This window comes from Entelurus aequoreus, linkage group LG08 (assembly GCF_033978785.1).
Source record: "Entelurus aequoreus isolate RoL-2023_Sb linkage group LG08, RoL_Eaeq_v1.1, whole genome shotgun sequence".
NCBI classification, from domain to species: Eukaryota; Metazoa; Chordata; class Actinopteri; order Syngnathiformes; family Syngnathidae; genus Entelurus; species Entelurus aequoreus.
The window spans coordinates 71,026,717-71,051,297 of record NC_084738.1 but is presented as its reverse complement, the minus strand read 5'-3'; the positions used below and the strand labels follow the sequence as shown (position 1 = coordinate 71,051,297).

The window sequence follows — 24,581 nt, the reverse complement described above, 5'->3', positions numbered from 1 at the left end:
AATCAAATAACTTGCATCAAGTTCAATAATAAATAAAACAAAAGTGTTATAACTTGCATCAAGTTCAATAATAAATCAAAAAAAGTGTTATAACTTGCATCAAGTTCAATAATAAATCAAATAAAAGTTTTATAACTTGCATCAAGTTCAATAATAAATCAAATAACTTGCATCAAGTTCAATAATAAATAAAATAAAAGTGTTATAATTTCCATCAAGTTCAATAATAAATCAAAAAAAGTGTTATAACTTGCATCAAGTTCAATAATAAATCAAATAACTTGCATCAATTTCAATAATAAATAAAATAGAAGTGTTATAACTTGCATCAAGTTCAATAATAAATCAAATAACTTGCATCAAGTTCAATAACAAATCAAATAAAAGTGTTATAACTTGCATCAAGTTCAATAATAAATCAAATAACTTGCATCAAGTTCAATAATAAATCAAATAAAAGTGTTATAACTTGCATCAAGTTCAATAATAAATCAAATAACTTGCATCAATTTCAATAATAAATAAAATAGAAGTGTTATAACTTGCATCAAGTTCAATAATAAATCAAATAACTTGCATCAATTTCAATAATAAATAAAATAGAAGTGTTATAACTTGCATCAAGTTCAATAATAAATCAAATAACTTGCATCAAGTTCAATAATAAATAAAATAAAAGTGTTATAACTTGCATCAAGTTCAATAATAAATCAAATAACTTGCATCAATTTCAATAATAAAAAAATAGAAGTGTTATAACTTGCATCAAGTTCAATAATAAATCAAATAACTTGCATCAATTTCAATAATAAATAAAATAGAAGTGTTATAACTTGCATCAAGTTCAATAATAAATCAAATAACTTGCATCAATTTCAATAATAAATAAAATAGAAGTGTTATAACTTGCATCAAGTTCAATAATAAATCAAATAACGTGCATCAAGTTCAATAATAAATCAAATAAAAGTGTTATAACTTGCATCAAGTTCAATAATAAATAAAATAACTTGCATCAAGTTCAATAATAAATAAAATAGAAGTGTTATAACTTGCATCAAGTTCAATAATAAATCAAATAACTTGCATCAAGTTCAATAATAAATCAAATAAAAGTGTTACAACCTGCATCAAGTTCAAAAATAAATCAAATAACTTGCATCAATTTCAATAATAAATAAAATAAAAGTGCCACTTTGCAATCTTTGCAAAAAAAAAAAAGGAGGAGCTATGCATTTGGCAAGACAGGGCAAGTGAACATGAGTTTTACAGTACTCCAGCATTAGTGGCTGCAATGAGCCTGTTTTGCACTGCACAGCTTTTCAAATCGGGGTTGCAGGCTTGACACTGCCACTCTTAGCCTGCTACCCATCCGCGCGAAAGTTTGTTCCGCTTAGCCCCGCCCCCATTAGTTACTGTTGCTATGTCTGTCAAACTTTCGCTCCTACCTAGAAAATTAAAGCCTACAGGAAAAATAAGTAATTTACATTTATTTATATAGCGGATTTCACAGACAGAATCACAAAGTGATTTACGGTGTGTATAGAAAATGAAAGCATAGTAAAAAAATAATAATCTAAGAATATAATAAAAAAAATTAAAAAATGTAAGTGACATTTCCTCCCGTTCCTCACGCCCCACCTGTCATGTCTCTATTCCCCACCAGTGGGGCGTGCCCCACACTTTGAGAAATGCTGGATTAAAGTGTCTTGTACCTTAAACATGCAGAGGACCTGCTGCTCCAGGGACGCGCCCATCTGCAGGAAGGACGACCCCTCCGTCTGCCGGGAAGGAGAAGACAAAACAAAACATAGTTTAGCTTAGCTTCGTTAGCTTAGCTACGTTTCTCCGCTGGGTCGCTTCAGTCGCAGCCAATCACGATAATGTGGGAAAAAATTATGAAAATTATAATGAAGTAAAAACAATGATTTAAAAAAACATTTTTTATTTTTCATTTTTTAGTAAAAAGGCAATGCAGAATTCGATACAGAAGTATTTGTGGCTTCAAAACTCAAAGATCCGCGATGGAGCCTGTCTCACAACCAGCCAATGAGGTGTCAACTTTGCGGTCACGTGACACAGGTCTTAAACAAACCGGAAGCTCAGTCGCCAGACTTTTATTACCAGATTTTTATTCCGAATTACTGTAAAAGGAAAAACAGTACCATAGGTATTTTCAAAGTAAAATACTGGCGACTGAGCTGCACCACTTTTATCTTATAAGGTAAAATTCTGGTGTATGGAGATCATTTGTTACGAAAGCTTTTTATGAACACTGAATTATTGTAACTGAATTTTTTGAAATTGAAAATTTCATGAACTGAAATGTTGTTTACATTAGATACTTTTTTGGGGGTAAACAATATACATATTTTTGTTTTCTTTTTTTTCTTTTTTTCTTTTTTTCTTTATTGACATCCAGCATCAGACATTCCTATCCATTACATCATAATAACATACATCATATATCTGTTTTCTACCCTAAATGTCAAAATATTTAGATTTAAATATTTAAATTTAGCTAAAATTGAGCTATACTACATAAATCCAAAGTTACTCACTAGTACAAGAGTTGTTTTTTTCACAGATTATTCACCCCCTTCGTCACATTGCCCGGGATAACACATGCTAACGCATGCTAACGTTAGCATTTGCTCATTTTAGCATTTAGCATTCTCCCAAAATACTCGACTTTTTTTCTGTAATATTTGCTATCAATTAATGACATTTTTGAGCAAAATGTGTGTTAAAAAAATTCATTTTGTAAAAAAAAAAAAAATGTAATTGAGTGTGTAAAAAATCTATAGTTTTTTGGGGTTTTTACAGCGTAAACAATTTTATTTTTTTTAATTTTTTTTCATTTTATTTTTATTGACAGCCAGCATCAGGCATTCCTATCCATTACATCATATTTACTTTTACTCAAGTAGTTATATGGATTACTACATTTTTACATGAAGTTGCCATGGAAACCTCCTCCCTCCGCCACATTGGATAACACATGCTAACGCATGCTAACGTTAGCTTTTGCGCATTTTAGCATTCTCCCAAAATACTCGACTTTTTTTCTGTAATATTTGCTATCAATTAATGACATTTTTGAGCAAAATGTGTGTTAAAAAAATAAATTTTGTAAAAAATAAAAAAAAAAAGTGTGATTGAGTGTGTAAAATAATCTATAGTTTTTGGGGTTTTTTACAGCGTAAACAATTTTTTTTTATTTTTTTTATTTCATTTTGTTTTTATTGACAGCCAGTATCAGGCATTCCTATCCATTACATCATATTTACTTTTACTCAAGTAGTTATATGGATTACTACATTTTTACATGAAGTTGCCATGGAAACCTCCTCCCTCCGCCACATTGGATAACACATGCTAACGCATGCTAACGTTAGCATTTGCGCATTTTAGCATTCTCCCAAAATACTCGACTTTTTTTCTGTAATATTTGCTATCAATTAATGACATTTTTGAGCAAAATGTGTGTTAAAAAAATCAATTTTATAAAAAAAAAATTAAAAAAAAATGTGATTGTGTGTGTAAAAAATCTATAGTTTTTTGGGGTTTTTACAGCGTAAACAATTATTATTATTATTTATTTTATTATTTTTTTTTTTATTGACAGCCAGCGTCAGGCATTCCTATCCATTACATCATATTTACTTTTACTCAAGTAATTATATGGATTACTACATTTTTACATGAAGTTGCCATGGAAACCTACTCCCTCCGTCACATTGGATAAGACATGCTAACGCATGCTAACGTTAGCATTTGCGCATTTTAGCATTCTCCCAAAATACTCGACTTTTTTTCTGTAATATTTGCTATCAATTAATGACATTTTTGAGCAAAATGTGTGTTAAAAAAATAAATTTGCTAAAAATTAAAAAAAAATGTGATTGAGTGTGTAAAAAATCTATAGTTTTTGGGATTTTTTACAGCGTAAACAATTTTTTTTTAAATTATTTTATTTTTTATTTTTATTTTTATTGACAGCCAGCATCAGGCATTCCTATCCATTACATCATATTTACTTTTACTCTAGTAGTTATATGGATTACTACATTGTTACATGAAGTTGCCATGGAAACCTCCTCCCTCCGCCACATTGGATAACACATGCTAACGCATGCTAACGTTAGCATTTGCGCATTTTAGCATTCTCCCAAAATACTCAACTTTTTTTCTGTAATATTTGCTATCAATTAATGACATTTTTGAGCAAAATGTGTGTTAAAAAAATCAATTTTATAAAAAAAATTTAAAAAAAAATGTAATTGAGTGTGTAAAAAATCTATAGTTTTTTGGTTTTTTTACAGCGTAAACAATTTATTTATTTTTATTTTTTTCATTTTATTTTTATTGACAGCCAGCATCAGGCATTACTATCCATTACATCATATTTACTTTTACTCAAGTAGTTATATGGATTACTACATTTTTACATGAAGTTGCCATGGAAACCTCCTCCCTCCGCCACATTGGATAACACATGCTAACGCATGCTAACGTTAGCATTTGCGCATTTTAGCATTCTCCCAAAATGCTCGGCTTTTTTTCTGTAATAATTGCTATCAATTAATGACATTTTTGAGCAAAATGTGTGTTAAAAAAATCAATTTTGTAAAAAAAAAAAAAAAAAATGTGATTAAGTGTGTAAAAAATCTACAGGTTTTTGGGTTTTTTCAGCGTAATTTTTTTATTTATTTTTTTTTTCATTTTTTTTTTTATTGACAGCCAGCATCAGGCATTCCTATCCATTACATCATATTTACTTTTACTCAAGTAATTATATGGATTACTACATTTTTACATGAAGTTGCCATGGAAACCTCCTCCCTCCGCCACATTGGATAACACATGCTAACGCATGCTAACGTTAGCATTTCCGCATTTTAGCATTCTCCAAAATACTCGACTTTTTTTCTGTAATATTTGCTATCAATTAATGACATTTTTGAGCAAAATGTGTGTTAAAAAAATAAATTTTATGAAAAAAAAAATAATAATTTGATTGAGTGTGTAAAAAATCTATAGTTTTTTGGGGTTTTTACAGCGTAAACATTTTTTTTTTTTTTTTTTTTTCATTTTATTTTTATTGACAGCCAGCATCAGGCATTCCTATCCATTACATCATATTTACTTTTACTGAAGTAATTATATGGATTACTACATTTTTACATGAAGTTGCCATGGAAACCTCCTCCCTCCGCCACATTGGATAACACATGCTAACGCATGCTAACGTTAGCATTTGCGCATTTTAGCATTCTCCCAAAATACTCGACTTTTTTTCTGTAATATTTGCTATCAATTAATGACATTTTTGAGCAAAATGTGTGTTAAAAAAATCAATTTTATAAAAAAAAAAAAAAAAAAAAATGTGATTGAGTGTGTAAAAAATCTGTAGTTTTTTAGTTTTTTTACAGCGTAAACAATTTTTTTTTGTTTGTTTTCATTTTATTTTTATTGACAGCCAGCATCAGGCATTCCTATCCATTACATCATATTTACTTTTACTCAAGTAATTATATGGATTACTACATTTTTACATGAAGTTGCCATGGAAACCTCCTCCCTCCGCCACATTGGATAACACATGCTAATGCATGCTAACGTTAGCATTTGCGCATTTCAGCATTCTCCCAAAATGCTCGACTTTTTTTCTGTAATATTTGCTATCAACTAATGACATTTTTGAGCAAAACGTGTGTTAAAAAAATCAATTTTATAAAAAAAAAAAAAAAAAAATGTGATTGAGTGTGTAAAAAATCTATAGTTTTTTGGGGTTTTTACAGCGTAAACAATTTTTCTTTTTCTTTTTTTTTCTTTTTATTTTTATTGACAGCCAGCATCAGGCATTCCTATCCATTACATCATATTTACTTTTACTCAAGTAATTATATGGATTACTACATTTTTACATGAAGTTGCCATGGAAACCTCCTCCCTCCGCCACATTGGATAACACATGCTAACGCATGCTAACGTTAGCATTTGCGCATTTTAGCATTCTCCCAAAATACTCGACTTTTTTTCTGTAATATTTGCTATCAATTAATGACATTTTTGAGCAAAATGTGTGTTAAAAAAAATCAATTTTATAAAAAAAAAAAAAAATGTGATTGAGTGTGTAAAAAATCTATAGTTTTTTGGGGTTTTTACAGCGTAAACAATTTTTTTTTTTTTTTTGTTTCATTTTATTTTTATTGACAGCCAGTATCAGGCATTCCTATCCATTACATCATATTTACTTTTACTCAAGTAATTATATGGATTACTACATTTTTACACGTAGTTGCCATGGAAACCTCCTCCCTCCGCCACATTGGATAACACATGCTAACGCATGCTAACGTTAGCATTTGCGCATTTTAGCATTCTCCCAAAATACTCGACTTTTTTTCTGTAATATTTGCTATCAATTAATGACATTTTTGAGCAAAATGTGTGTTAAAAAAATCAATTTTATAAAAAAAAAAAAAAAAAAAAAAAGTGATATAGTGTGGAAAAAATCTATAGTTTTTTGGGTTTTTTTACAGCGTAAACAATTTTTTTTTTTTTTTCATTTTATTTTTATTGACAGCCAGCATCAGGCATTCCTATCCATTACATAATATTTACTTTTACTCAAGTAGTTATATGGATTACTACATTTTTACATGAAGTTGCCATGGAAACCGCCTCCCTCCGCCACATTGGATAACACATGCTAACGCATGCTAAAGTTAGCATTTGCGCATTTTAGCATTCTCCCAAAATACTCGACTTTTTTTCTGTAATATTTGCTATCAATTAATGACATTTTTGAGCAAAATGTGTGTTAAAAAAATCAATTTTATAAAAAAAAAAAAAAAAAATGTAATTGAGTGTGTAAAAAATCTATAGTTTTTTGGGTTTTTTACAGCATGAACAATTTATTTTTATTTATTTTTTTCATTTTATTTTTATTGACAGCCAGCATCAGGCATTCCTATCCATTACATCATATTTACTTTTACTCAAGTAATTATATGGATTACTACATTTTTACATGAAGTTGCCATGGAAACCTCCTCCCTCCGCCACATTGGATAACACATGCTAACGCATGCTAATGTTAGCATTTGCGCATTTTAGCATTCTCCCAAAATACTCGACTTTTTTTCTGTAATATTTGCTATCAATTAATGACATTTTTGAGCAAAATGTGTGTTAAAAAAATCAATTTTGTAAAAAAAAAAAAAAAAATGTGATTAAGTGTGTAAAAAATCTACAGTTTTTTGGGGTTTTTACAACGTAAACAATTTTTTAAATTTGTATTTTTTATTTTTTTCATTTTATTTTTATTGACAGCCAGCATCAGGCATTCCTATCCATTACATCATATTTACTTTTACTCAAGTAATTATATGGATTACTACATTTTTACATGAAGTTGCCATGGAAACCTCCTCCCTCCGCCACATTGGATAACACATGCTAACACATGCTAACGTTAGCATTTGCGCATTTTAGCATTCTCCCAAAATACTCGACTTTTTTTCTGTAATATTTGCTATCAATTAATGACATTTTTGAGCAAAATGTGTGTTAAAAAAATCAATTTTATAAAAAAAAAAAAAAAAAAAAATGTGATTGAGTGTGTAAAAAATCTATAGTTTTTTTGTTTTTTTACAGCGTAAACAATTTTTTTTTATTTTTTATTTTTTTTATTTTTATTGACAGCCAGCATCAGGCATTCCTATCCATTACATCATATTTACTTTTACTCAAGTAATTATATGGATTACTACATTTTTACATGTAGTTGCCATGGAAACCTCCTCCCTCCGCCACATCGGATAACACATGCTAACGCATGCCAACGTTAGCATTTGCGCATTTTAGCATTCTCCCAAAATACTCGACTTTTTTTCTGTAATATTTGCTGTCAATTAATGACATTTTTGAGCAAAATGTGTGTTAAAAAAAATCAATTTTATAAAAAAAAAAAAAAAATGTGATTGAGTGTGTAAAAAATCTATAGTTTTTTGGGGTTTTTACAGCGTAAACAATTTTTGTTTTTTTTTTGTTTCATTTTATTTTTATTGACAGCCAGTATCAGGCATTCCTATCCATTACATCATATTTACTTTTACTCAAGTAATTATATGGATTACTACATTTTTACATGTAGTTGCCATGGAAACCTCCTCCCTCCGCCACATTGGATAACACATGCTAACGCATGCCAATGTTAGCATTTGCGCATTTTAGCATTCTCCCAAAATACTCGACTTTTTTTCTGTAATATTTGCTATCAATTAATGACATTTTTGAGCAAAATGTGTGTTAAAAAAATCAATTTTATAAAAAAAAAATGTAATTGAGTGTGTAAAAAATCTATAGTTTTTTGGGTTTTTTACAGCATGAACAATTTATTTTAATTTTTTTTTTTCATTTTATTTTTATTGACAGCCAGCATCAGGCATTCCTATCCATTACATCATATTTACTTTTACTCTAGTAGTTATATGGATTACTACATTGTTACATGAAGTTGCCATGGAAACCTCCTCCCTCCGCCACATTGGATAACACATGCTAACGCATGCTAACGTTAGCATTTGCGCATTTTAGCATTCTCCCAAAATACTCGACTTTTTTTCAGTAATATTTGCTATCAATTAATGACATTTTTGAGCAAAATGTGTGTTAAAAAAATCTATTTTATAAAAAAAAAAAAAAAAAATGTAATTGAGTGTGTAAAAAATCTATAGTTTTTTGGTTTTTTTACAGCATGAACAATTTATTTATTTATTTTTTTTTCATTTTTTTTTTATTGACAGCCAGCATCAGGCATTCCTATCCATTACATCATATTTACTTTTACTCAAGTAATTATATGGATTACTACATTTTTACATGAAGTTGCCATGGAAACCTCCTCCCTCCGCCACATTGGATAACACATGCTAACGCATGCTAACGTTAGCATTTGCGCATTTTAGCATTCTCCCAAAATGCTCGGCTTTTTTTCTGTAATAATTGCTATCAATTAATGACATTTTTGAGCAAAATGTGTGTTAAAAAAATCAATTTTGTAAAAAAAAAAAAAAAAAATGTGATTAAGTGTGTAAAAAATCTACAGGTTTTTGGGTTTTTTCAGCGTAATTTTTTTATTTATTTTTTTTTTCATTTTTTTTTTTATTGACAGCCAGCATCAGGCATTCCTATCCATTACATCATATTTACTTTTACTCAAGTAATTATATGGATTACTACATTTTTACATGAAGTTGCCATGGAAACCTCCTCCCTCCGCCACATTGGATAACACATGCTAACGCATGCTAACGTTAGCATTTCCGCATTTTAGCATTCTCCAAAATACTCGACTTTTTTTCTGTAATATTTGCTATCAATTAATGACATTTTTGAGCAAAATGTGTGTTAAAAAAATAAATTTTATGAAAAAAAAAATAATAATTTGATTGAGTGTGTAAAAAATCTATAGTTTTTTGGGGTTTTTACAGCGTAAACATTTTTTTTTTTTTTTTTTTTCATTTTATTTTTATTGACAGCCAGCATCAGGCATTCCTATCCATTACATCATATTTACTTTTACTGAAGTAATTATATGGATTACTACATTTTTACATGAAGTTGCCATGGAAACCTCCTCCCTCCGCCACATTGGATAACACATGCTAACGCATGCTAACGTTAGCATTTGCGCATTTTAGCATTCTCCCAAAATACTCGACTTTTTTTCTGTAATATTTGCTATCAATTAATGACATTTTTGAGCAAAATGTGTGTTAAAAAAATCAATTTTATAAAAAAAAAAAAAAAAAAAAATGTGATTGAGTGTGTAAAAAATCTGTAGTTTTTTAGTTTTTTTACAGCGTAAACAATTTTTTTTTGTTTGTTTTCATTTTATTTTTATTGACAGCCAGCATCAGGCATTCCTATCCATTACATCATATTTACTTTTACTCAAGTAATTATATGGATTACTACATTTTTACATGAAGTTGCCATGGAAACCTCCTCCCTCCGCCACATTGGATAACACATGCTAATGCATGCTAACGTTAGCATTTGCGCATTTCAGCATTCTCCCAAAATGCTCGACTTTTTTTCTGTAATATTTGCTATCAACTAATGACATTTTTGAGCAAAACGTGTGTTAAAAAAATCAATTTTATAAAAAAAAAAAAAAAAAATGTGATTGAGTGTGTAAAAAATCTATAGTTTTTTGGGGTTTTTACAGCGTAAACAATTTTTCTTTTTCTTTTTTTTTCTTTTTATTTTTATTGACAGCCAGCATCAGGCATTCCTATCCATTACATCATATTTACTTTTACTCAAGTAATTATATGGATTACTACATTTTTACATGAAGTTGCCATGGAAACCTCCTCCCTCCGCCACATTGGATAACACATGCTAACGCATGCTAACGTTAGCATTTGCGCATTTTAGCATTCTCCCAAAATACTCGACTTTTTTTCTGTAATATTTGCTATCAATTAATGACATTTTTGAGCAAAATGTGTGTTAAAAAAAATCAATTTTATAAAAAAAAAAAAAAATGTGATTGAGTGTGTAAAAAATCTATAGTTTTTTGGGGTTTTTACAGCGTAAACAATTTTTTTTTTTTTTTTGTTTCATTTTATTTTTATTGACAGCCAGTATCAGGCATTCCTATCCATTACATCATATTTACTTTTACTCAAGTAATTATATGGATTACTACATTTTTACACGTAGTTGCCATGGAAACCTCCTCCCTCCGCCACATTGGATAACACATGCTAACGCATGCTAACGTTAGCATTTGCGCATTTTAGCATTCTCCCAAAATACTCGACTTTTTTTCTGTAATATTTGCTATCAATTAATGACATTTTTGAGCAAAATGTGTGTTAAAAAAATAAATTTTATAAAAATAAAAATAAAAAAAATGTGATTGAGTGTGTAAAAAATCTATAGTTTTTTGGGGGTTTTACAGTGTAAACAATTTATTTTATTTTTTTTTCATTTTATTTTTATTGACAGCCAGCATCAGGCATTCCTATCCATTACATCATATTTACTTTTACTCAAGTAATGATATGGATTACTACATTTTTACATGAAGTTGCCATGGAAACCTCCTCCCTCCGCCACATTGGATAACACATGCTAACGCATGCTAACGTTAGCATTTGCGCATTTTAGCATTCTCCCAAAATACTCGACTTTTTTTCTGTAATATTTGCTATCAATTAATGACATTTTTGAGCAAAATGTGTGTTAAAAAAATCAATTTTGTAAAAAAAAAAAAAAAAAAGTGATTAAGTGTGTAAAAAATCTACAGTTTTTTGGGGTTTTTACAGCGTAAACAATTTTTTTTATTTTTTTTTTTCCATTTTATTTTTATTGACAGCCAGCATCAGGCATTCCTATCCATTACATCATATTTACTTGTACTCAAGTAATTATATGGATTACTACATTTTTACATGAAGTTGCCATGGAAACCTCCTCCCTCCGCCATATTGGATAACACATGCTAACGCATGCCAACGTTAGCATTTGCGCATTTTAGCATTCTCCGAAAATACTCGACTTTTTTCTGTAATATTTGCTATCAATTAATGACATTTTTGAGCAAAATGTGTGTTAAAAAAATCAATTTTATAAAAATAAAAAAAAAATGTGATTGAGTGTGTAAAAAATCTATAGTTTTTTGGGGTTTTCACAGCATAAACAATTATTATTATTTTTATTGTTTTTATTTTTTTTTATTGACAGCCAGCATCAGGCATTCCTATCCATTACATCATATTTACTTTTACTCAAGTAATTATATGGATTACTACATTTTTACATGAAGTTGCCATGGAAACCTCCTCCCTCCGCCACATTGGATAACACATGCTAATGCATGCTAACGTTAGCATTTGCGCATTTTAGAATTCTCCCAAAATACTCGACTTTTTTTCTGTAATATTTGCTATCAATTAATGACATTTTTGAGCAAAATGTGTGTTAAAAAAATCAATTTTATGAAAAAAAAAAAAAAAAATGTGATTGAGTGTGTAAAAAATCTATAGTTTTTTGGGGTTTTTACAGCATAAACAATTATTATTATTATTTTTTTTATTTTTTTTTTGACAGCCAGCATCAGGCATTCCTATCCATCACATCATATTTACTTTTACTCAAGTAATTATATGGATTACTACATTTTTACATGAAGTTGCCATGGAAACTTCCTCCCTCCGCTACATTGGATAACACATGCTAACGCCTGCTAACGTTAGCATTTGCGCATTTTAGCATTCTCCCAAAATACTCAACTTTTTTTCTGTAATATTTGCTATCAATTAATGACATTTTTGAGCAAAATGTGTGTTAAAAAAATAAATTTTATAAAAATAAAAAAAAATGTGATTGAGTGTGTAAAAAATCTATAGTTTTTTGGGGTTTTTACAGCGTAAACAATTTTTTTTAATTATTTTTTTTTCTTTTTTTTTTTATTGACAGCCAGCATCAGGCATTCCTATCCATTACATCATATTTACTTTTACTCAAGTAGTTATATGGATTACTACATTTTTACATGACGTTGCCATGGAAACCTCCTCCCTCCGCCACATTGGATAACACATGCTAACGCATGCTAACGTTAGCATTTGCGCATTTTAGCATTCTCCCAAAATACTCGACTTTTTTTCTGTAATATTTGCTATCAATTAATGACATTTTTGAGCAAAATGTGTGTTAAAAAAATCAATTTTGTAAAAAAAAAAAAAAAAATGTGATTAAGTGTGTAAAAAATCTACAGTTTTTTGGGTTTTTTACAGCATAATTTTTATTTATTTATTTATTTTTTCTTTTTTTTTTTATTGACAGCCAGCATCAGGCATTCCTATCCATTACATCATATTTACTTTTACTCAAATAATTATATGGATTACTACATTTTTACATGAAGTTGCCATGGAAACCTCCTCCCTCCGCCACATTGGATAACACATGCTAACGCATGCTAATGTTAGCATTTGCGCATTTTAGCATTCTCCCAAAATACTCAACTTTTTTTCTGTAATATTTGCTATCAATTAATGACATTTTTGAGCAAAATGTGTGTTAAAAAAATCAATTTTATAAAAAAAAAAAAAAAAAATGTAATTGAGTGTGTAAAAAATCTATAGTTTTTGGGGTTTTTTACAGCATGAACAATTTATTTATTTATTTTTTTTTCCTTTTATTTTTATTGACAGCCAGCATCAGGCATTCCTATCCATTACATCATATTTACTTTTACTCAAGTAATTATATGGATTACTACATTTTTACATGAAGTTGCCATGGAAACCTCCTCCCTCCTCCACATTGGATAACACATGCTAACGCATGCCAACGTTAGCATTTGCGCATTTTAGCATTCCCCCAAAATACTCGACTTTTTTTCTGTAATATTTGCTATCAATTAATGACATTTTTGAGCAAAATGTGTGTTAAAAAAATCAATTTTATAAAAAAAAAAAAAAAAAAATGTAATTGAGTGTGTAAAAAATCTATAGTTTTTGGGGTTTTTTACAGCATGAACAATTTATTTTTATTTATTTTTTTCATTTTATTTTTATTGACAGCCAGCATCAGGCATTCCTATCCATTACATCATATTTACTTTTACTCAAGTAATTATATGGATTACTACAGTTTTACATGAAGTTGCCATGGAAACCTCCTCCCTCCGCCACATTGGATAACACATGCTAACGCCTGCTAACGTTAGCATTTGCGCATTTTAGCATTCTCCCAAAATGCTCGACTTTTTTTCTGTAATATTTGCTATCAATTAATGACATTTTTGAGCAAAATGTGTGTTAAAAAAATCAATTTTATAAAAAAAAAAAAAAAAAATGTGATTGAGTGTGTAAAAAATCTATAGTTTTTTGGGGTTTTTACAGCGTAAACACTTTTTTTTTTTTTTTTTTTTCATTTTATTTTTATTGACAGCCAGCATCAGGCATTCCTATCCATTACATCATATTTACTTTTACTCAAGTAGTTATATGGATTACATGAAGTTGCCATGGAAACCTCCTCCCTCCGCCACATTGGATAACACATGCTAACGCATGCTAACGTTAGCATTTGCGCATTTTAGCATTCTCCCAAAATACTCGACTTTTTTTCTGTAATATTTGCTATCAATTAATGACATTTTTGAGCAAAATGTGTGTTAAAAAAATCAATTTTGTAAAAAAAAAAAAAAAAAATGTGATTAAGTGTGTAAAAAATCTACAGGTTTTTGGGTTTTTTCAGCGTAATTTTTTATTATTATTTTTTTTTCTTTTTTTTTTTTATTGACAGCCAGCATCAGGCATTCCTATCCATTACATCATATTTACTTGTACTCAAGTAATTATATGGATTACTACATTTTTACATGAAGTTGCCATGGAAACCTCCTCCCTCCGCCACATTGGATAACACATGCTAACGCATGCTAACGTTAGCATTTGCGCATTTTAGCATTCTCCCAAAATACTCAACTTTTTTTCAGTAATATTTGCTATCAATTAATGACATTTTTGATCAAAATGTGTGTTAAAAAAATCAATTTTATAAAAAAAAATAAAATAAAAAAAAGTGATATAGTGTGGAAAAAATCTATAGTTTTTTGGGGGTTTTTACAGCGTAAACAATTTTTTATTTTTTTTTATTTTTTTCCATTTTATTTTTATTGACAGCCAGCATCAGGCATTCCTATCCATTACATCATATTTACTTTTACTCAAGTAATTATATGGATTACTACATTTTTACATGAAGTTGCCATGGAAACCTCCTCCCTCCGCCACATTGGATAACACATGCTAACGCATGCTAACGTTAGCATTTGCGCATTTTAGCATTCTCCCAAAATACTCGACTTTTTTTCTGTAATATTTGCTATCAATTAATGACATTTTTGAGCAAAATGTGTGTTAAAAAAATCAATTTTATAAAAAAAAAAAAAAAAAAAAAAAAAAAAAGTGATATAGTGTGGAAAAAATCTATAGTTTTTTGGGTTTTTTTACAGTGTAAACAATTTTTTTTTTTTTTTTTCATTTTATTTTTATTGACAGCCAGCATCAGGCATTCCTATCCATTACATCATATTTACTTTTACTCAAGTAATTATATGGATTACTACATTTTTACATGAAGTTGCCATGGAAACCTCCTCCCTCCGCCACATTGGATAACACATGCTAACGCATGCTAACGTTAGCATTTGCGCATTTTAGCATTCTCCCAAAATACTCGACTTTTTTTCCTGTAATATTTGCGAGCTCCCAGGGGCTTGGACTGTGATGTAAGCAGGTGTTATTGACGAGATAGCTGGTGCAAGAACACTTTGGCGTAGCGTCATCAGCGTGATATAAATATATATATACATGAAAAAAACCACAAACAAAACCACGTATGAGCCGTGGTGTCAGACATGGACGCCCGTAAGGAAGTGGGGAAGGAGGCAGGCGTGTACGTTAAACTGTCAAAGCGCCTTTTGGGAGCTGACTCTCCGGGGCTCGTCTCCGAGGGCGAGGAGCTGTCATCTTCCTCTCCCACAGCTGAGAGGCTACGGGGAGGTAAACACACCCCCTCTACGCCAGCGGTGAGCCTGAGGAATACCAAAAGAGTAACGCAGCCAGACTCGCCGTCATTCAACTTAATCCCAGTCTGGGCTTGTTGGGGCTTCGCCTGGGGAGCGGGCCCTTAAAAATAGCACAAGAGCGGCGACACACACACAAAAAGAAGGGTTATTACTCACGTCACGTGTCATTCACCCGCAATTAGGCGTGGTCAAAGAAGCCCCGCCCCCTCTCCGCCAGGCCCAACCCAATTAATCGGGAAAAACAAGAGCGCGTTATCGTCTCCTTTCATAACGATCTCTGCGCTCTTCCGTCTTCAAAGACGTGTAATTAGCAGTCCCGCTGCAGAGTATGCTAATGTGACAGGGGGGGGGGGGGGTGGCGGGAAAGGAGGGTGGAGGGGGGCGGGGTTTTGATACCGATGACACGCCCACCCCTCGGTGAAAATAGCACTCACTCCCACTATACACTGTTTAGACTCAAGTATCTAGATCACCGGTGTCGTCATTTTATAAGGTCGGCGAAATGGTAATAATTTACTTTAACCAGATGAGGCGATTCCTGAAGGAATTGCGTGAGAATGCTCCAATTCCTGAAGTTGAACTGAAATGCTGACAGAATGTAGTATGAATGTAAGAATAGTTTGTATTTCCAGGAAAAAATGGAATTTGGTTTGGAACTTGGGGAAAGTGTTAGTTTGAATGTCCAGGATGAGAGGAATGTGTTGATGTTGGAATGGTTTGAATAGCTTGAAAAATGTGGGAATTGTGCAACTTGGGAAAAATGTCCCATTCATTTCAATGTCAGTGGGAACTTACTGGAAATTTGGGAAATTGGGGGTGAAAAGCGGGATTTTTTTTTTTAAGCATGAATGTCCTGAATGAGCTGAATTAGTTGGTGTTGGAATTGTTTAAATCGGTCAAGACATGTTTAACAGTTTTTTAACAAAAAAAATTACGGAATTTCGGGAAAACCGGGAATTTTTAAACTTCTAAAACCAACTTGTTTTTTTTTGTCCTGACTCAGAGGAATGTTTTGACAGTGGAACGGTTGAAATGGGTTGAAAAAATGTGAAAGGAGTTATCGCACTAAAAAAGGTTGGAAGTAAGGTCAGAAAAAAAACAGTAATTCCTGGAAATTTGTTGAACTCGGAAAATGAAAAAAATGAAATTGAAAGTGTTGAAGGTGTAAAGGTTTGAATTGGATGAACAATGTGGGAATTGTGCAACTTGGGAAAAATGTCCCATTCATTTCAATTGAAACTTACTGGAAATGTGGGAATTCGGGGGGAAAAGCGGGATTTTTAATTTTTTTGAAGCATGAATGAGCTGAATTAGTTGGTGTTGGAATTGTTTAAATCGGTCCAGAAATGTTGAAGTAGTAACAGTTTTTTCATTTAAAAAAAAAAAAAATGGTGTTACGGAATTTTGGGAAAACCGGGAAATTTTCAAACTTCTTAAACCAACTTGGTTTTTTTTGTCCTGACTCAGAGGAATTTTTTGACAGTGGAACGGTTGAAATGGGTTGAAAAATGTGAAAGGAGTCATCGCACTAAAAAAGGTTGGAAGTAAGGTTTGAAAAAAAAACAGGAATTCCTGGAAATTTGTTGAACACGGAAAATGAGGAAAATGAAATTGAAAGTGTTGAAGGTGTAAAGGTTCGAATTGGATGAACAATGTGGGAATTGTGCAACTTGGGAAAAATGTCCCATTCATTTCAATTTAAACTTACTGGAAATTTGGGAATTTGGGGGAAAAAGCGGGATTTTAAATTTTTTGAAGCTTGGATGTCCTGAATGAGCTGAATTAGTTGGTGTTGGAATTGTTTAAATCGGTCCAAAAATGGTAAAAGTAGTAACAGATTTTTAACAAAAAAAAATTACGGAATTTCGGGAAAACCGGGAATTTTTAAACTTCTAAAACCAACTTGTTTTTTTTGTCCTGACTAAGAGGAATGTTTTGACAGTGGAACGGTTGAAATGGGTTGAAAAATGTGAAAGGAGTCATTGCACTAAAAAAGGTTGGAAGTAAGGTCAGAAAAAAAAAAACAGGAATTCCTGGAAATTTGTTGAAAATTGAAAATGAGGAAAATGAATTTGAAAGTGTTGAAGGTGTAGAGGTTTGAATAGGTTAAAAAATGTGGGAATTGTGCAACTTGGGAAAAATGTCCCATTCATTTCAATTTAAACTTACTGGAAATTTGGGAATTTGGGGGGAAAAGCGGGATTTTTAATTTTTTTGAAGCATGAATGAGCTGAATTAGTTGGTGTTGGAATTGTTTAAATCGGTCCAGAAATGTTAAAGTAGTAACAGTTTTTTAATTTAAAAAAAAAAAAATGGTGTTACGGAATTTCGGGAAAACCGGGAAATTTTCAAACTTCTTAAACCAACTTGGTTTTTTTGTCCTGACTAAGAGGAATTTTTTGACAGTGGAACGGTTGAAATGGGTTGAAAAATGTGAAAGGAGTCATCGCACTAAAAAAGGTTGGAAGTAAGGTTTGAAAAAAAAACAGGAATTCCTGGAAATTTGTTGAACACGGAAAATTAGGAAAATGAAATTGAAAGTGTTGGAGGTGTAAAGGTTTGAATAGGTTGAAAAATGTGGGAATTGTGCAACTTGGGAAAAATGTCCTATTCATTTCAATTGAAACTTACTGGAAATTTGGGAATTTGGGGGGAAAAGCGGGATTTTTAATTTTTTTGAAGCATGAATGTCCTGAATGAGTTGAATTAGTTGGTGTTGGAATTGTTTAAATTGGTCCAAAAATCGTAAAGTAGTAACAGTTTTTTAACAAAAAAAAATTACGGATTTTCGGAAAAACCGGGAAATTTCAAACTTCTTAAACCAACTTGGTTTTTTTTGTCCTGACTAAGAGGAATGTTTTGACAGTGGAAAGGTTGAAATGGGTTTAAAAAATGTGAAAGGAGTCATCGCACTAAAAAAGGTTGGAAGTAAGGTCAGGAAAAAAACCAGGATTTCCTGGAAATTTGTTGAACACGGAAAATGAAGAAAATGAATTTGAAAGTGTTGAAGGTGTAAAGGTTTGAATAGGTTGAAAAATGTGGGAATTGTGCAACTTGGGAAAAAATGTCCCATTCATTTCAATTTAAACTTACTGGAAATTTGGGAATTTGGGGGGAAAAGCGGGATTTTTAATTTTTTTGAAGCATGAATGAGCTGAATTAGTTGGTGTTGGAATTGTTTAAATCGGTCCAGAAATGTTAAAGTAGTAACAGTTTTTTAATTTAAAAAAAAAAAAATGGTGTTACGGAATTTCGGGAAAACCGGGAAATTTTCAAACTTCTTAAACCAACTTGGTTTTTTTGTCCTGACTAAGAGGAATTTTTTGACAGTGGAACGGTTGAAATGGGTTGAAAAATGTGAAAGGAGTCATCGCACTAAAAAAGGTTGGAAGTAAGGTTTGAAAAAAAAACAGGAATTCCTGGAAATTTGTTGAACACGGAAAATTAGGAAAATGAAATTGAAAGTGTTGGAGGTGTAAAGGTTTGAATAGGTTGAAAAATGTGGGAATTGTGCAACTTGGGAAAAATGTCCTATTCATTTCAATTGAAACTTACTGGAAATTTGGGAATTTGGGGGGAAAAGCGGGATTTTTAATTTTTTTGAAGCATGAATGTCCTGAATGAGTTGAATTAGTTGGTGTTGGAATTGTTTAAATTGGTCCAAAAATCGTAAAGTAGTAACAGTTTTTTAACAAAAAAAAATTACGGATTTTCGGAAAAACCGGGAAATTTCAAACTTCTTAAACCAACTTGGTTTTTTTTGTCCTGACTAAGAGGAATGTTTTGACAGTGGAAAGGTTGAAATGGGTTTAAAAAATGTGAAAGGAGTCATCGCACTAAAAAAGGTTGGAAGTAAGGTCAGGAAAAAAAACAGGATTTCCTGGAAATTTGTTGAACACGGAAAATGAGGAAAATGAATTTGAAAGTGTTGAAGGTGTAAAGGTTTGAATAGGTTGAAAAATGTGGGAATTGTGCAACTTGGGAAAAATGACCCATTCATTTCAATTGAAACTTACTGGAATATTGGGAATTTGGGGGAAAAAGCGGGATTTTAATTTTTTGAAGCTTGGATGTCCTGAATGAGCTGAATTAGTTGGTGTTGGAATTGTTTAAATCGGTCCAGAAATGTTGAAGTAGTAACAGTTTTTTAATTAAAAAAAAAAAAAATGGTGTTACGGATTTTCGGGAAAACCGGGAAATTTTCAAACTTCTTAAACCAACTTGATTTTTTTTTGTCCTGACTAAGAGGAATGTTTTGACAGTGGAACGGTTGAAATGGGTTGAAAAAATGTGAAAGGAGTCATCGCACTAAAAAAGGTTGGAAGTAAGGTCAGGAAAAAAAACAGGAATTCCTGGAAATTTGTTGAACACGGAAAATGAAAAAAATGAAATTGAAAGTGTTGAAGGTGTAAAAGTTTGAATAGGTTGAAAAATGTGGGAATTGTGCAACTTGGGGAAAATGTCCCATTCATTTCAATTGAAACTTCCTGGAAATTTGGGAATTTGGGGGGAAAAGCAGGATTTTTAATTTTTTTGAAGCATGGATGTCCTGAATGAGCTGAATTAGTTGGTGTTGGAATTGTTTAAATCGGTCCAGAAATGTTAAAGCAGTAACATTTTTTTAATTTAAAAAAAAAAAATGGTGTTACGGAATTTCGGGAAAACCGGGAAATTTTCAAACTTCTTAAACATATTTGTTTTTTTTTTCCTGACTCAGAGGAATTTTTTGACAGTGGAACGGTTGAAATGGGTTGCAAAATGTGAAAGGAGTCATTGCACTAAAAAAGGTTGGAAGTAAGGTCAGAAAAAAAAACAGGAATTCCTGGAAATTTGTTGAACACGGAAAAATTAAAAAAATTAAATTGAAAGTGTTGAAGGTGTAAAGGTTCGAATTCGATGAACAATGTGGGAATTGTGCAACTTGGGAAAAATGTCCCATTCATTTCAATTGAAACTTACTGGAAATTTGGGAATTTGGGGGAAAAAGCGGGATTTTTAATTTTTTGAAGCATGGATGTCCTGAATGAGCTGAATTAGTTGGTGTTGGAATTGTTTAAATCGGTCCAAAAATGGTAAAGTAGTAACAGTTTTTTAACAAAAAAAAATTAGGGAATTTCGGGAAAACCGGGAATTTTTAAACTTCTAAAACCAACTTGTTTTTTTTTTGTCCTGACTAAGAGGAATGTTTTGACAGTGGAACGGTTGAAATGGGTTGAAAAAATGTGAAAGGAGTCATCGCACTAAAAAAGGTTGGAAGTAAGGTCAGGAAAAAAAACAGGAATTCCTGGAAATTTGTTGAACACGGAAAATGAAAACAATGAAATTGAAAGTGTTGAAGGTGTAAAGGTTTGAATAGGTTGAAAAATGTGGGAATTGTGCAACTTGGGAAAAATGTCCCATTCATTTCAATTGAAACTTACTGGAAATTTGGGAATTTGGGAGGAAAAGCGGGATTTTTAATTTTTTTGAAGCATGAATGAGCTGAATTAGTTGGTGTTGGAATTGTTTAAATCGGTCCAGAAATGTTGAAGTAGTAACAGTTTTTTCATTAAAAAAAAAAAAAATGGTGTTACGGAATTTTGGGAAAACCGGGAAATTTTCAAACTTCTTAAACCAACTTGGTTTTTTTGTCCTGACTCAAAGGAATTTTTTGACAGTGGAACGGTTGAAATGGGTTGAAAAAATGTGAAAGGAGTCATCGCACTAAAAAAGGTTGGAAGTAAGGTCAGAAAAAAAAACAGGAATTCCTGGAAATGTGTTGAACACGGAAAATGAGGAAAATTAAATTGAAAGTGTTGAAGGTGTAAAGGTTCGAATTGGATGAACAATGTGGGAATTGTGCAACTTGGGAAAAATGTCCCATTCATTTCAATGTCAATGGGAACTTACTGGAAATCGGGAAATTGCGGGTGAAAAGCAGGATTTTTTTTAAGCATGAATGTCCTGAATGAGCTGAATTAGTTGGTGTTGGAATTGTTTAAATCGGTCAAGACATGTTTAACAGTTTTTTAACAAAAAAAATTACGGAATTTCGGGAAAACCGGGAATTTTTAAACTTCTAAAACCAACTTGTTTTTTTTTGTCCTGACTAAGAGGAATGTTTTGACAGTGGAAAGGTTGAAATGGGTTGAAAAAATGTGAAAGGAGTCATTGCACTAAAAAAGGTTGGAAGTAAGGTCAGAAAAAAAACAGTAATTCCTGGAAATTTGTTGAACTCGGAAAATGAAAAAATGAAATTGAAAGTGTTGAAGGTGTAAAGGTTTGAATTGGATGAACAATGTGGGAATTGTGCAACTTGGGAAAAATGTCCCATTCATTTCAATTGAAACTTACTGGAAATGTGAGAATTTGGGGGGAAAAGCGGGATTTTTAATTTTTTTGAAGCATGAATGAGCTGAATTAGTTGGTGTTGGAATTGTTTAAATCGGTCCAGAAATGTTGAAGTGGTAACAGTTTTTTAATTTTAAAAAAAAAAAATGGTGTTACGGAATTTCGGGAAAACCGGGAAATTTTCAAACTTCTTAAACCAACTTGGTTTTTTTTGTCCTGACTCAGAGGAATTTTTTGACATTGGAACGGTTGAAATGGGTTGAAAAATGTGAAAGGAGTCATCGCACTAAAAAAGGTTGGAAGTAAGGTTTGAAAAAAAAACAGGAATTCCTGGAAATTTGTTGAACACGGAAAATGAAAAAAATTAAATTGAAAGTGTTGAAGGTGTAAAGGTTCGAATTGGATGAACAATGTGGGAATTGTGCAACTTGGGAAAAATGTCCCATTCATTTCAATTGAAACTTACTGGAAATTTGGGAATTTGGGGGGAAAAGCGGGATTTTTAATTTTTTGAAGCTTGGATGTCCTGCATGAGCTGAATTAGTTGGTGTTGGAATTGTTTAAATCGGTCCAAAAATGGTAAAGTAGTAACAGTTTTTTAACAAAAAAAAATTAAGGAATTTCGGGAAAACCGGGAATTTTTAAACTTCTAAAACCAACTTGTTTTTTTTGTCCTGACTAAGAGGAATGTTTTGACAGTGGAAGGTTGAAATGGGTTGAAAAAATGTGAAAGGAGTCATAGCACTAAAAAAGGTTGGAAGTAAGGTCAGAAAAGAAAAACAGGAATTCCTGGAAATTAGTTGAATATGGAAAATGAAATTGAAAGTGTTGAAGGTGTAAAGGTTTGAATCGGTTGGAAAATGTGGGAATTGCGGAAATTTGAAAAATGGATAATTCATTTTGAATGGGGAAAATGTCCCTAAAAACTGGGGATTCTAGGAAATCCGGGAAATTTTTTGTATAACTGTTGAAAGGGAGCACACAATTCCTGAACAGGCTGAATATTTTGAAGTTGGAACGGTTTGAATTGGATGAAAAATGTGGGAGTTGTGGAACTTTGAAAAATGTTTCGGGAATTTCGGGAAAAGCGGGAATTTTTTTAGAAAATGGTTAAAAAAAAACACATTTGAATGTTCAGGATGTGTTAGTGGTTGGTGTTGTAATTGTTCAAATTGGTCAAGAAATGTTGAAGTAGCAACACTTTTCATTGAGAAATGATTTTAAGTAATTCCTGGAAAACCGGGAAAATTTCCAGTTAAAAAACTTAGTTTTTTGTCCTGGTTAAGAGGAATGTTTTGACAGTGGAAGGTTGAAATGGGTCATCGCACTAAAAAAGGTTGGAAGTAAGGTCAGAAAAAAAACAGGAATTCCTGGAAATTAGTTGAATATGGAAAATGAAATTGAAAGTGTTGAAGGTGTAACGGTTTGAATCGGTTGAAAAATGTGGGAATTGCGGAAATTTGAAAAATGGATAATTCATTTTGAATGGGGAAATTGTCCCTAAAAACTGGGGATTCTAGGAAATCCGGGAATTTTTTGGTATAATTGTTGAAAGGGAGCACACAATTCCTGAGCAGGCTGAATATTTTGAAGTTGGAACGGTTTGAATTGGATGAAAAATGTGGGAGTTGTGGAACTTTGAAAAATGTTTCGGGAATTTCGGGAAAAGCGGGAATTTTTTTTGGAAAATGGTTAAAAAAAATACATTTGAATGTTCGGAATGTGTTGGTGGTTGGTGTTGGAATTATTCAAATTGGTTGAGAAATGTTGAGGTAGCAACACTTTTCATTGAGAAATGATTTTAAGGAATTCCTGGAAAACCGGGAAAATTTCCAGTTAAAAAACTTAGTTTTTTGTCCTGATTAAGAGGAATGTTTTGACAGTGGAAGGTTGAAATGGGTTGAAAAATACGAAAGGAGTCATCGCACTAAAAATGGTTGGAAGTAAGGTCAGAAAAAAAAACAGGAATTCCTGGAAATTTGTTGAACATGGAAAATAAAATTGAAAGTGTTGAAGGTGTAACGGTTTGAATCGGTTGAAAAATGTGGGGATTGCGGAAGTTTGAAAAATGGATAATTCATTTTGAATGGGGAAAATGTCCCTAAAAACTGGGGATTCTAGGAAATCCGGGAAATTTTTTGTATAACTGTTGAAAGGGAGCACACAATTCCTGAGCAGGCTGAATACTTTGAAGTTGGAACTGTTTGAATTGTATGAAAAATGTGGGAGTTGTGGAACTTTGAAAAATGTTTTGGGAATTTCGGTAAAAGCGGGAATTTTTTTTGGAAAATGGTAAAAAAAAAAAAAATTAAATGGGTTGAAAAAATGTGAAAGGAGTCATCGCACTAAAAAAGGTTGGAAGTAAGGTCAGAAAAAAAACAGGAATTCCTGGAAATTTGTTGAACATGGAAAATGAAATTAAAAGTGTTGAAGGTGTAACGGTTTGAATCGGTTGAAAAATGTATGAATTGCGGAAGTTTGAAAAATGGATAGTTCATTTTGAATGGGGAAAATGTCCCTAAAAACTGGGGATTCTAGGAAATCCGGGAAATTTTTTGTATAATTGTTGAAAGGGAGCACACAATTCCTGAGCAGGCTGAATATTTTGAAGTTGGAACTG

At 31.6% G+C, this 24,581-nt stretch overlaps 1 protein-coding gene across 1 annotated transcript in view; it reads right to left on the bottom strand.

The window, feature by feature from the left end:
* The window catches only part of LOC133656434 (glutamate receptor ionotropic, NMDA 2C-like), a 180,727-nt gene that overhangs the window by 117,330 nt on the left and 38,816 nt on the right, over nucleotides 1-24,581 (bottom strand). The window contains 1 exon segment of the mRNA XM_062057513.1: nucleotides 1,716-1,781. Coding sequence (XP_061913497.1) covers nucleotides 1,716-1,781 — 66 coding nt within the window.